The following is a 14,304-nucleotide window of genomic DNA, read 5'->3' on the forward strand; positions in this document are numbered from 1 at the left end:
TGGGAACTGGGCTACTGGCAATAGACAATAGGCTAGCAGGAATAGAGCAGCCTCGTGGGAACTGGGCTACTGGCAATAGACAATAGGCTAGCAGGAATAGAGCAGCCTTGTGGGAACTGGGCTACTGGCAATAGACAATAGGCTAGCAGGAATAGAGCAGCCTCGTGGGAACTGGGCTACTGGCAATAGACAATAGGCTAGCAGGAATAGAGCAGCCTCGTGGGAACTGGGCTACTGGCAATAGACAATAGGCTAGCAGGAATAGAGCAGCCTCGTGGGAACTGGGCTACTGGCAATAGACAATAGGCTAGCAGGAATAGAGCAGCCTCGTGGGAACTGGGCTACTGGCAATAGACAATAGGCTAGCAGGAATAGAGCAGCCTCATGGGAACTGGGCTACTGGCAATAGACAATAGGCTAGCAGGAATAGAGCAGCCTCGTGGGAACTGGGCTACTGGCAATAGACAATAGGCTAGCAGGAATAGAGCAGCCTCGTGGGAACTGGGCTACTGGCAATAGACAATAGGCTAGCAGGAATAGAGCAGCCTCGTGGGAACTGGGCTACTGGCAATAGACAATAGGCTTGCAGGAATAGAGCAGCCTCGTGGGAACTGGGCTACTGGCAATAGACAATAGGCTAGCAGGAATAGAGCAGCCTCGTGGGAACTGGGCTACTGGCAATAGACAATAGGCTAGCAGGAATAGAGCAGCCTTGTGGGAACTGGGCTACTGGCAATAGACAATAGGCTAGCAGGAATAGAGCAGCCTCGTGGGAACTGGGCTACTTGCAATAGACAATAGGCTAGCAGGAATAGAGCAGCCTCGTGGGAACTGGGCTACTGGCAATAGACAATAGGCTAGCAGGAATAGAGCAGCCTCGTGGGAACTGGGCTACTGGCAATAGACAATAGGCTAGCAGGAATAGAGCAGCCTCGTGGGAACTGGGCTACTGGCAATAGACAATAGGCTAGCAGGAATAGAGCAGCCTCATGGGAACTGGGCTACTGGCAATAGACAATAGGCTAGCAGGAATAGAGCAGCCTCGTGGGAACTGGGCTACTGGCAATAGACAATAGGCTAGCAGGAATAGAGCAGCCTCGTGGGAACTGGGCTACTGGCAATAGACAATAGGCTAGCAGGAATAGAGCAGCCTCGTGGGAACTGGGCTACTGGCAATAGACAATAGGCTTGCAGGAATAGAGCAGCCTTGTGGGAACTGGGCTACTGGCAATAGACAATAGGCTAGCAGGAATAGAGCAGCCTCGTGGGATATTGAGAGATGTTAAGCCCAGTCCTGGGACCCAGTGGACCAATTTATTTGACATGTGTCATCCCAAATGGCACCCTATTCCCTCCATAGTGCAGTACATTTGAAAATATAGTGCAGGCCCTGGTTAAAAGTAGTGCACTAGTTGGGTAATAGGGTCACATTTGGGATACAACTTTGTATTAGAGCAATAAGGTGTACAGGTAACTGCCAAAATAAACACTTGAGTAAATGAGAGATACATGTATATAGACACCAGGTGTGGTTGCTGAGTTAATTAAGCAATTCACATCTCATCATGCTTAGGGTCATGTATAAAAATCCCCAGTTGCCCATTACTTTGGCTACTATGGCTAGAAGAAGAGTTCTCAGTGACTTTGAAAGAGGGGTCTCAAATGAGCATAGAGGGTTTAAAGAGATTGTGTGTGTGTGTGTGTGTGTGTGTGTGTGTGTGTGTGTGCGTGTGTGCGTGTGTGAGTGTGTGTGTGTGTGCGCGTGTGTGCGCGTGTGCGCGTGTGTGTGTGTGCGTGTGTGTGTGTGTGTGTGTGTGTGTGTGTGTGTGTGTCAGTCACCAGATCTCAACCCAATTAAACCCTTATGGGAGATTCTGGAGCAGCTCCTGAGACAGCGTTTTCCACCACTATCAAATTATGGAACTCCGAATTATGGAATTTTTGTGGAAGACTGAAAAAAACTGAAGTAATGTTGATTGTCACATACCCCTGGATAGGTGAAGTGAAATGTGTTTTTTTAACCTTTATTTAACTAGGCAAGTCAGTTAAAGACAAATTCTTATTTTCAATGACAGCCTACAAACAGTGGGTTAACTGCCTTGTTCAGGGGCAGAAAAATACAGATTTTTACCTTGACAGCTCTGGGATTCAATCTTGCAACCCTTATGGGTCAAATGCTCTAACCACTAGGCTACCTGCCGCCCCAGACATATGGCACCCCGGGAGCAAATTAGGTTAAAGTGCCTTGCTCAAGGGCACATCAAAAGATTTTTCACCTTGTTGGCTCGGGTAATGAAACCAGCCACCTTTCAGTTACTTCCCCCACGCCCTCCAATAGGTCCAGGTACTGGCTCGTGGTGCCTTACGCCCTCCAATAGTTCCAGGTACTGGCTTGTGGTGCCTTACGCCCTCCAATAGTTCCAGGTACTGGCTCGTGGTGCCCCACGCCCTCCAATAGTTCCAGGTACTGGCTCGTGGTGCCTTACGCCCTCCAATAGTTCCAGGTACTGGCTCGTGGTGCCCCACACCCTCCAATAGGTCCAGGTACTGGCTCGTGGTGCCTTACGCCCTCCAATAGTTCCAGGTACTGGCTCGTGGTGCCCCACACCCTCCAATAGGTCCAGGTACTGGCTCGTGGTGCCTTACGCCCTCCAATAGTTCCAGGTACTGGCTCGTGGTGGCCCACGCCCTCCAATAGGTCCAGGTACTGGCTCGTGGTGCCCCACGCCCTCCAATAGGTCCAGGTACTGGCTCGTGGTGCCCCACGCCCTCCAATAGGTCCAGGTACTGGCTCATGGTACCCCACGCCCTCCAATAGTTCCAGGTACTGGCTCGTGGTGCCCCACGCACTCCAATAGGTCCAGGTACTGGCTCGTGGTGCCCCACGCCCTCCAATAGGTCCAGGTACTGGCTCGTGGTGCCCCACGCCCTCCAATAGGTCCAGGTACTGGCTCGTGGTGCCCCACGCCCTCCAATAGGTCCAGGTACTGGCTTGTGGTGCCTTACGCCCTCCAATAGGTCCAGGTACTGGCTCGTGGTGCCCCACGCCCTCCAATAGTTCCAGGTACTGGCTCGTGGTGCCCCACGCCTCCAATAGGTCCAGGTACTGGCTCGTGGTGCCCCACGCCCTCCAATAGGTCCAGGTACTGGCTCGTGGTGCCCCACGCCCTCCAATAGGTCCAGGTACTGGCTCTTGGTGCCCCACGCCCTCCAATAGGTCCAGGTACTGGCTTGTGGTGCCCCACGCCCTCCAATAGGTCCAGGTACTGGCTCGTGGTGCCCCACGCCCTCCAATAGTTCCAGGTACTGGCTCGTGGTGCCCCACGCCCTCCAATAGGTCCAGGTACTGGCTCGGTTTTCAATAGGTCCAGGTTTTGGGTGCCTTACGCCCTCCAATAGTTCCAGGTACTGGCTCGTGGTGGCCCAACGCCCTCCAATAGTTCCAGGTACTGGCTTGTGGTGCCTTACGCCCTCCAATAGTTCCAGGTACTGGCTTGTGGTGCCCCACGCCCTCCAATAGTTCCAGGTACTGGCTCATGGTGCCTTACGCCCTCAATAGGTCCAGGTACTGGCTTGTGGTGCTACATTCCAATAGGTCCAGGTACTGCTTGTGGTGCCCCACGCTCCATTAGTTCCAGGTACTGGCTTGTGCTATAGCCTCAATAGTTCCAGGTACTGGCTCGTGGTGCTGCCCTCCAATAGGTCCAGGTACTGGCACAGTGCCCCACGCCCTCCAATAGTTCCAGGTACTGGCTCGTGGAGGCCAACGCCCTCCAATAGTTCCAGGTACTGGCTCGTAGTGCCCCACGCCCTCCAATAGTTCCAGGTACTGGCTCGTTAATGCCCTCCAATAGTTCCTGGTACTGGCTGTGGTGCCCCACGCCCTCCAATAGTTCCTGGCACTGGCTCGTGTGCCCCATGCCCTCCGATAGTTCCTGGTACTGGCTCGTGGTGCCCCACGCCCTCCAATAGTTCCAGGTACTGGCTGCGTGGTGCCCCTCTCCCTCCAATAGTTCCTGGTACTGGCTTGTGGTGGCCAACATTAACACACTTTATGTTGGGGTTTTCATTTTTTGGCAGTTACCTGTAGGTCTCTGGTGCACTGCACATAAGAATACCATGTAGCTCCTGCTGTAGGCTTCATTAACACAGTGCACTGCAGTGCTATAGGCTACATTAACACAGTGCACTGCAGTGCTGTAGGCTTCATTAACACAGTCCACTGCAGTGCTGTAAGGCTACATTAATACAGTGTACTGCAGTGCTGTAGGATACATTAATACAGTGCACTGCAGTCCTGTAGGCTTCATTAATACAGTCCACTGCAGTGCTGTAGCCTTCATTAACACAGTGCACTGCAGTGCTGTAGGCTACATTAACACAGTGTACTACAGTGCTGTAGGCTACATTAACACAGTGTTTTGACCCATATTAACTAGGCTACAGTCAAATCTATTCTGTTGGTTCAGATTGATTTTAGGCTGTCTCTGATTTCTGAATAATAAAAAGATGTGTTTATGTGTGTGTGTGTGTGTGTGTGTGTGTGTGTGTGTGTGTGTGTGTGTGTGTGTGTGTGTGTGTGTGTGTGTGCGTGTGCGTGTGCGTGTGCGTGTGCGTGTGCGTGTGCGTGTGTGTGTGTGTGTGTGTATTTCTCCTCCTATATGTCTCCCCCTGCAGGATCATCGGTTCAGTGATGAGATAGACAAGCTGACCGGCTATAAGACCCAGTCCATCCTGTGTATGACCATCTGTAACAGTGATGGAGAGGTCATCGGGGTTGTGCAGGCCATCAACAAGAACCCAATCGGAACACCTTTTACGGAGGACGACGAGAAGGTCAGTCCACAGCACACCTGAGTTCAGAATACTACTAGAAATCATTTCAAATCCTTTAGCTGGGCTCGATTGAGCTTGTCTGGCTTCATGGACCAATAGAAGAGTGGTAAAACTAAAGTTCCTGTACAATGAGAATTCATTATTGTCATTGACATCATCACCACTATCTCCACCAATGGGAGATCAGTGTTACTGTCTCAGAACCAACCGGGTAGATTATTATTTCACATACAGGAATATCCAATAAGAACTAACCCCAATACAGATGTTGCAGCTATAGGGCTTTCACTACTAACCCCAATACAGATGTCAGAGGTATAGGGCTTTCACTACTAACCCCAATACAGATGTTAGAGCTATAGGGCTTTCACTACTAACCCCAATACAGATGTCAGAGGTATAAGGCTTTCACTACTAACCCCAATACGGATGTCAGAGGTATAGGGCTTTCACTACTAACCCCAATACAGATGTTATAGCTATAGGGCTTTCACTACTAACCCCAATACAGATGTCAGAGGTATAGGGCTTTCACTACTAACCCCAATACAGATGTCAGAGGTATAGGGCTTTCACTACTAACCCCAATACAGATGTCAGAGGTATAGGGCTTTCACTACTAACCCCAATACAGATGTCAGAGGTATAGGGCTTTCACTACTAACCCCAATACAGATGTCAGAGGTATAGGGCTTTCACTACTAACCCCAATACAGATGTCAGAGGTATAGGGCTTTCACTACTAACCCCAATACGGATGTCAGAGGTATAGGGCTTTCACTACTAACCCCAATACAGATGTTATAGCTATAGGGCTTTCACTACTAACCCCAATACAGATGTCAGAGGTATAGGGCTTTCACTACTAACCCCAATACAGATGTCAGAGGTATAGGGCTTTCACTACTAACCCCAATACAGATGTCAGAGGTATAGGGCTTTCACTACTAACCCCAATACAGATGTCAGAGGTATAGGGCTTTCACTACTAACCCCAATACAGATGTCAGAGGTATAGGGCTTTCACTACTAACCCCAATACGGATGTCAGAGGTATAGGGCTTTCACTACTAACCCCAATACAGATGTCAGAGGTATAGGGCTTTCACTACTAACCCCAATACAGATGTCAGAGGTATAGGGCTTTCACTACTAACCCCAATACAGATGTCAGAGCTATAGGGCTTTCACTACTAACCCCAATACAGATGTCAGAGGTATAGGGCTTTCACTACTAACCCCAATACAGATGTCAGAGGTATAGGGCTTTCACTACTAACCCCAATACAGATGTCAGAGGTATAAGGCTTTCACTACTAACCCCAATACAGATGGTGCAGCTATAGGGCTTTCACTACTAACCCCAATACAGATGTTGCAGCTATAGGGCTTTCACTACTAACCCCAATACAGATGTCAGAGGTATAGGGCTTTCACTACTAACCCCAATACAGATGTCAGAGGTATAAGGCTTTCACTACTAACCCCAATACAGATGTCAGAGGTATAAGGGCTTTCACTACTAACCCCAATACAGATGTCAGAGGTATAGGGCTTTCACTACTAACCCCAATACAGATGTCAGAGGTATAGGGCTTTCACTACTAACCCCAATACAGATGTCAGAGGTATAAGGCTTTCACTACTAACCCCAATACAGATGTCAGAGGTATAGGGCTTTCACTACTAACCCCAATACGGATGGTGCAGCTATAGGGCTTTCACTACTAACCCCAATACAGATGTTGCAGCTATAGGGCTTTCACTACTAACCCCAATACAGATGTTGTAGCTATGTCACTACTAACCCCAATACAGATGTTGTAGCTATAGGCTTTCACTACTAACCCCAATACAGATGTCAGAGGTATAAGGCTTTCACTACTAACCCCAATACAGATGTCAGAGGTATAGGGCTTTCACTACTAACCCCAATACAGATGTCAGAGGTATAGGGCTTTCACTACTAACCCCAATACAGATGTCAGAGGTATAGGGCTTTCACTACTAACCCCAATACGGATGGTGCAGCTATAGGGCTTTCACTACTATCCCCAATACAGATGTTGCAGCTATAGGGCTTTCACTACTAACCCCAATACAGATGTTAGAGCTATAGGGCTTTCACTACTAACCCCAATACAGATGTTAGAGCTATAGGGCTTTCACTACTAACCCCAATACAGATGTTGCAGCTATAGGGCTTTCACTACTAACCCCAATACAGATGTTAGAGCTATAGGGCTTTCACTACTAACCCCAATACAGATGTTAGAGCTATAGGGCTTTCACTACTAACCCCAATACAGATGTTAGAGCTATAGGGCTTTCACTAATGTACATATTTTTTCACACATTGGTCCTGTTCAACCATTTCCTGTGAAATAGTTTTTCTCTCTTCGTCGCCAGGTGATTTTTGTTTTGATGTCCTCAATGGAACCCTAATCCCTACATGGTGCACTACTTTAGATCAGGACTCTATGGGCCCTACGTTGGGAATGGTGTGAGTAAGGAACAGGGAGCCATTTGGGATTAGCCGTGGAGTTCTCCTTAATGCCCACCAGGTGGCAGGATTTAGTTAAACAAGACCGTCAACTCTTTTTCAACACTTTATGCATTAGATCTTCAAAAGAGCGATGGACACAGACTCATTTATATGAAGACGTGCAATTCTTGGCAACCCCTTGTTAAAACAATTTTCACAGATGCATGCTATCTGTGATGCATGCTATCTGTGATGCATGCTTTCATGCATGCTATCTGTGATGCATGCTATCTATGATGATGCATCTGTGATGCATGCTATCTGTGATGCATGCTATCTGTGATGCATGCTATCTATGATGCATGCTATCTGTGATGCATGCTATCTGTGATGCATGCTATCTGTGATGCATGATATCTGTGATGCATGCTATCTGTGATGCATGCTATCTGTGATGCATGCTATCTGTGATGCATGCTATCTGTGATGCATGCTATCTGTGATGCATGCTATCTGTGATGCATGCTATCTGTGATGCATGCTATTTGCTAATCTAGGTTTGAAAAAACTAGGTTTGAACCTAGTCTTTGAGAGAAATGGCAGCACATATCAAAGAGTTGGGTTGAGATGTATGTTCAGTGTGTGTTGAAAATAGGTCTAGGCAGTAAACCCACAGGCTGCTTAACAGAAAACCAATTAAAAAAGACTCAATCTTACGTAAGTGACTGCTTGTTGTCTAGCACATTCAGAATACCTACTTAATACCTGAGTAATGAATTTACTAAATCAATACTCCATTAAGAGGAAAGCAGCCAGGTGTGTTATTAGACGTTGAAGAAAAGAAGAACGTTATCAATGGTAAACTAGCCACCAACACACACACATGCACACGTGTATACACAGATACTCTAGACGGACCAAAAAAGTTTGTTATATCCCACTGATGGATTTTGTGACTTGGCTGTTTAGAAGGAACACAGTAAAGTTGAGATCAGACTCCAACCACTGAATTCTAGATGTTGTTTTTTCTGTTTATCATTTAGCCTCAGAACTAGAACTCTTTCTGTCTCCTCCTCTGCTTTCCCCCCATCAGGTGCTGCAGATGTATCTACCGTTCTGCGGAATATCCATCTCCAACGCCACGTTGTTTTCAGAGTCTCGGAAGGAGTACGAGAGGAGCAGAGTAAGTTGGCTCACACACTCTTCCAAAAAAGGGTTCCAAAAGGGTTCTTTGGCTGCCCCCATAGGAGAACCCTTCTGGTTCCAGGTAGAACCCTTTTGGGTTCCATGTAGAACTCTCTGTGGAAAGGGTTCTTTGGCTGCCCCCATAGGAGAACCCTTCTGGTTCCAGGTAGAACCCTTTTGGGTTCCATGTAGAACTCTCTGTGGAAAGGGTTCTTTGGCTGCCCCCATAGGAGAACCCTTCTGGTTCCAGGTAGAACCTCTTGGGTTCCATGTAGAGAACTCTCTGTGGAAAGGGTTCCATGGAACACTCTGTGGAAAGGGTTCTTCAAAGGGTTCTCCTATGGGGACAGCCAAAGAACCCTTTTAGGTTCTACATAACAATTTTTTTCCTAAGAGTGCATGGCCTGTCTGTCTCTCACATAGCCTGTCTGTCTCTCACATAGCCTGTCTGTCTCTCACATAGCCTGTCTGTCTCTCTCACATAGCCTGTCTGTCACACAGCCTGTCTCTCTCACACAGCCTGTCTGTCTCTCACATAGCCTGTCTGTCTCTCAATTTATGTTGAATTAGACTTCCAACCATAAACAAGATGATTAGTCCTGATTATGTAAGCCATCATTTAGATGTCTATTGCATTTAAAGGGACAAACAGTTTACAGTATACATTGAATCTACTGTTCACAACAAAAAATGGGAAAACATGTCTTACAACAATCACAAGCTAATCTTTATACCCTCTGATGAGTTGTACACTACACCGTTCTCCAGACTCTCTCTCTCTCCATTTCTTAGACAAATAGAGAGAGTGGTCAGTGTTGTTGTTGTGCTCCTCCAGGCTCTGCTAGAGGTGGTGAATGACCTGTTTGAAGAACAGACAGACCTGGAGAAGATAGTGAGGAAGATCATGCAGAGAGCTGTGACCCTGCTGCAGTGTGAACGCTGCTCTGTGTTGCTGCTGGAGGATATACACTCACCTGTGAGACTGACCTCTCTTCTCCTCCGCTTCCTTCTCCCCGGCTCCTCTCCCCTCTTCTCCTCTGCTTCCTTCTCCCTGTCTCCTCTCCCCTCTTCTCCTCTGCTTCCTTCTCCCCGGCTCCTCTCCCCTCTTCTCCCCGGCTCCTCTCCCCTCTTCTCCTCTGCTTCCTTCTCCCTGTCTCCTCTCCCCTCTTCTCCTCTGCTTCCTTCTCCCCGGCTCCTCTCCCCTCTTCTCCTCTACTTCCTTCTCCCAGGCTCCTCTCCCCTCTTCTCCTCTGCTTCCTTCTCTTGGCTCCTCTCATTCCCCTCCTCTAATTTCTTCTCCCCAGCTTCTCTCCCCTCTTCTCCTCTGCTTCCTTCTTTTCCTCCTCCCTCCCCTCCTAATTTCTTCTCCCTGGCTCCTCTCCCCCTCCTTCTCTCATTTCTCTCCTCTCCTCTGCTATGAATGTGTCATAAACAATAAACTCACCTGTGAGACCTCAGCTCTTCTCTCCTCCTTTATTTTCTTAATTTCTCTATCCTTCTGTTTTCCCTCTCCAATACTTTGCTCTCCAATTCTCCCCTCTCCAATACTTCGCTCTCCAATTCTCCCCTCTTCAATTCTCCCCTCTCCAATTCTCCCCTCTCCAATACTTCACTCTCCAATTCTCCCCTCTCCAATTCTCCCCTCTCCAATACTTCGCTCTCCAATTCTCTCCTCTCCAATTCTCCCCTCTCCAATTCTCCCCTCTCCAATACTTCTCTCTCCAATTCTCCCCTCTCCAATTCTCCCCTCTCCAATTCTCCCCTCTCCAATACTTCACTCTCCAATTCTCCCCTCTCCAATTCTCCCCTCTCCAATTCTCCTCTCTCCAATTCTCCCCTCTCCAATTCTCCCCTTTCCAATTCTCCCCTCTCCAATACTTCGCTCTCCAATTCTCCCCTCTCCAATACTTCGCTCTCTAATTCTCCCCTCTCCAATTCTCCCCTCTCCAATACTTCGCTCTCCAATTCTCCCCTCTCCAATTCTCCCCTCTCCAATTCTCCCCTCTCCAATACCTCCCTCTCCAATACCTCCCTCTCCAATACCTCCCTCTCCAATTCTCACCTCTCCAATTCTCCCCTCTCCAATTTTCCCCTCTCCAATTCTCACCTCTCCAATTCTCCTCTCTCCAATACTTCGCTCTCCAATTCTCCGCTCTCCAATTCTCCGCTCTCCAATTCTCCCCTCTCCAATTCTCCCCTCTCCAATACTTTGCTCTCCAATTCTCCCCTCTCCAATTCTCCCCTCTCCAATTCTTCCCTCTCCAATTCTCCCCTCTCCAATTCTCCCCTCTCCAATTCTTCGCTCTCCAATTCTCCCCTCTCCAATTCTCCCCTCTCCAATACTTTACTCTCCAATTCTCCCCTCTCCAATTCTCCCTCTCCAATTCTCCCTCTCCAATACTTCGCTCTCCAATTCTCCCCTCTCCAATACTTTGCTCTCCAATTCTCCCCTCTCCAATACCTCTCCAATTCTCTCCATTTCTCCCTCTCCAATTTCCCTCTCCAATTCTCCCCTCTCCAATTCTTCGCTCTCCAATTCTCCCCTCTCCAATACTTTGCTCTCCAATTCTCCCCTCTCCAATTCTCCCCTCTCCAATTATCACCTCTCTAATTCTCCCCTCTCCAATTCTCCCCTCTCCAATTCTCACCTCTCAAATTCTCCCCTCTCCAATTCTCCCCTCTCCAATTCTCCCTCTCCAATGTTCCCTCTCCAATTTTCCCCTCTGTAATTGTGTGTATTTTATGCAGGTGGTAAAGTTCTCAAAGACCTTTGAGCTCATGTCTCCCCTGTGCAACATGGACCGTGACATCAGGTGAAGTCTCCGCTGCTTGGGAGAAGATATTTTAATAGTTATACATAATCATTGATAGGAAGGACTGACATCCTCCTGTATCCCCAATTCATGTATTTGGCATTTCTTGAGAGTGTGTGTCTCTTTGACAAAGTCAGCATGGAGAAGCTGTCCTGCTCTGATTGGCTGATCAATAACAGCATTGCTGAGCTGGTGGCGTCCACAGGACTTCCTGTCAACATCAGCGACGTCTGTCAGGACCCCCGCTTTGATGCTGAGGTGGGGCACCAATCACTCACAATCAACACACGCACGCATGGACACACACACACACACACACATTTGGACACACAGGCACACGCAGGCACGCACGTACAGATGTCGGATCTTAATTTGAGCCAGTTTGCTACAGCAGGAAAATAATCCAAGAAACAGGAAATGTTTTTTGGATTAATTAAGGCAAATGTTTTGTAGGGGGTTGATACATTTGTTGATCCTGACAATCCTGACATTTTAAAGTGGAAATTAAAAACTTTGAAAGCTTTTTTTAAACCTTGAATACACTGCAGGTTTGCATTTCCTTCTGTGCAGGAACATTCTCAGCAACAAGAGAGTGATTAAATTAAGATTCCACATCTGTATGCGTGCGTGCACACACACACACACACACACACACACACACACACACACACACACACACACACACACACACACACACACACACACACACACACACACACACACACACACACTTGCACACACAGTAACATTCCACTCTGTGCTCCCCAGGCAGATCAAGCCTCAGGATTCCACATCAGATCAGTACTGTGCGTCCCCATCTGGAATCGGACTCATCAGATAATAGGTGGGTTCACCAGTCTGTTCAGCCATCCACTGTCACTTGAAAACCACTCTGTCTTTTTACCTCTCTGCTATTCCACCCATTCAATAATTACAAATATTGATGTATTTTCTGTACTGTTTTAAGGGGTTGCCCAGATTCTAAATCGCCTGGACAGGAGGACGTTCAATGATGCAGATCAAAGACTGTTTGAGGCGAGCTCCCTCTCTCCCTCTCCCTCTCCCTATCTATATATCTATAATGAGACAGTGGGTTGAGAAGGTTCTATCTATTTATATCTATATACTGTATGTATGATGAGAGTGGATTGAGCAGGTTTTATCTATCTATATCTATGTATGTATGATGAAACAGTGGATTGAGCAGGTTCTATATATCTATGTATGTATGATGAGAGTGGATTGAGCAGGTTTTATCTATCTATATCTATGTATGTATGATGAAACAGTGGATTGAGCAGGTTCTATATATCTATGTATGTATGATGAGAGTGGATTGAGCTTCTATCTATCTATATATATGTTGAGACAGTGGATTGAGCAGGTTCTATCTATCTATATCTACAGTGAGGGAGAAAAGTATTTGATCCCTTGCTGATTTTGTACGTTTGCCCACTGACAAAGACATGATCCGTCTATAATTTCAATGGTAGATTTATTTGAACAGACAGAATAACAACAACAAAATCCAGAAAAGCGCATGTTATAAATGTTATAAATTGATTTGCATTTTAATGAGGAAAATAAGGATTTGACCCCCTCAGCAAAACATGACTTGGTACTTGGTGGCAAAACCCTTGTTGGCAATCACAGAGGTCAGACATTTCTTGTAGTTGGCCACCAGGTTTGCACACATCTCAGGAGGGATTTTGTCCCACTCCTCTTTGCAGATCTTCTCCAAGTCATTAAGGTTTCAAGGCTGATGTTTGGCAACTCAAACCTTCAGCTCCCTCCACATATGTTCTATAGGATTAAGGTCTGGAGACTGGCTGGGCCACTCCAGGACCTTAATGTGTATCTTCTTGAGCCACTTCTTTGTTGCCTTGGCCGTGTGTTTTGGGTCATTGTCATGCTGGAATACCCATCCACGACCTATTTTCAATGCCCTGTCTGAGGGAAGGAGGTTCTCACCCAAGATTTGATGGTACATGGCCCCGTTCATCGTCCCTTTGATGCGGTGAAGTTGTAGCAGAAAAACACCCCCAAAGCATAATGTTTCCACCTCCATGTTTGACGGTGGGGATGGTGTTCTTGGGGGTTATAGGCAGCATGCATCCTCCTCCAAACACGGCGAGTTGAGTTGATGCCAAAGAGCTCCATTTTGGTCTCATCTGACCACAACACTTTCAGCCAGGTGTCCTCTGAATCATTCAGATGTTCATTGGCAAACTTCAGACAGGCATGTATATGTGCTTTCTTGAGCAGGGGGACCTTGCGGGCGCTGCAGGATTTCAGTCCTTCACGGCGTAGTCTGTTACCAATTGTTTTCTTGGTGACTATGGTCCCAGCTGCCTTGAGATCATTGACAAGATCCTCCCATGTAGTTCTGGGCTGATTCCTCACCATTTTCATGATCATTGCAACTCCACGAGGTGAGATCTTGCATGGAGCCCAAGGCCGAAGGAGATTGACAGTTCTTTTGTGTTTCTTCCATTTACGAATAATCGCACCAACTGTTGTCACCTTCTCACCAAGCTGCTTGACGATGGTCTTGTAGCCCATTCCAGCCTTGTGTAGGTCTACAATCTTGTCCCTGACATCCTTGGAGAGCTCTTTGGTCTTGGCCATGGTGGAGAGTTTGGAATCTGATTGATTGATTGCTTCTGTGGACAGGTGTCTTTTATACAGGTAACAAGCTGAGATATGGAACACTCCCTTTAAGAGTGTGCTCATAATCTCAGCTCGTTACCTGTATAAAAGACACCTGGGAGCCAGAAATCTTTCTGATTGAGAGGGGGTCAAATACTTATTTCCCTCATTAAAATGCATATCAATTTATAACATTTTTGACATGCATTCTTCTGGATATTTTTGTTGTTATTCTGTCTCTCACTGTTCAAATAAACCAACCATTAAAATGATTGACTGATCATTTCTTTGTCAGTGGGCAAACGTACAAAATCAGCAGGGGATTAAATACTTTTT

The 14,304-nt window shown here is 47.1% G+C and overlaps 2 protein-coding genes across 2 annotated transcripts in view; one reads left to right on the forward strand and one right to left on the reverse strand.

Moving 5' to 3' along the window:
- LOC135519813 (uncharacterized) overlaps window positions 1–14,304 on the reverse strand; it is a 66,845-nt gene that overhangs the window by 25,312 nt on the left and 27,229 nt on the right. The window lies entirely within an intron of this gene.
- Window positions 1–14,304, forward strand: part of pde11al (phosphodiesterase 11a, like) — a 45,853-nt gene that overhangs the window by 2,849 nt on the left and 28,700 nt on the right. The window contains 7 exon segments of the mRNA XM_064945026.1: window positions 4,678–4,836; window positions 8,415–8,504; window positions 9,342–9,482; window positions 11,255–11,319; window positions 11,457–11,577; window positions 12,088–12,163; window positions 12,287–12,354. Of these exon segments, the coding sequence (XP_064801098.1) occupies window positions 4,678–4,836; window positions 8,415–8,504; window positions 9,342–9,482; window positions 11,255–11,319; window positions 11,457–11,577; window positions 12,088–12,163; window positions 12,287–12,354 (720 nt within the window).

Source organism: Oncorhynchus masou, chromosome 29, assembly GCF_036934945.1.
Source record: "Oncorhynchus masou masou isolate Uvic2021 chromosome 29, UVic_Omas_1.1, whole genome shotgun sequence".
Taxonomy (NCBI): Eukaryota; Metazoa; Chordata; class Actinopteri; order Salmoniformes; family Salmonidae; genus Oncorhynchus; species Oncorhynchus masou.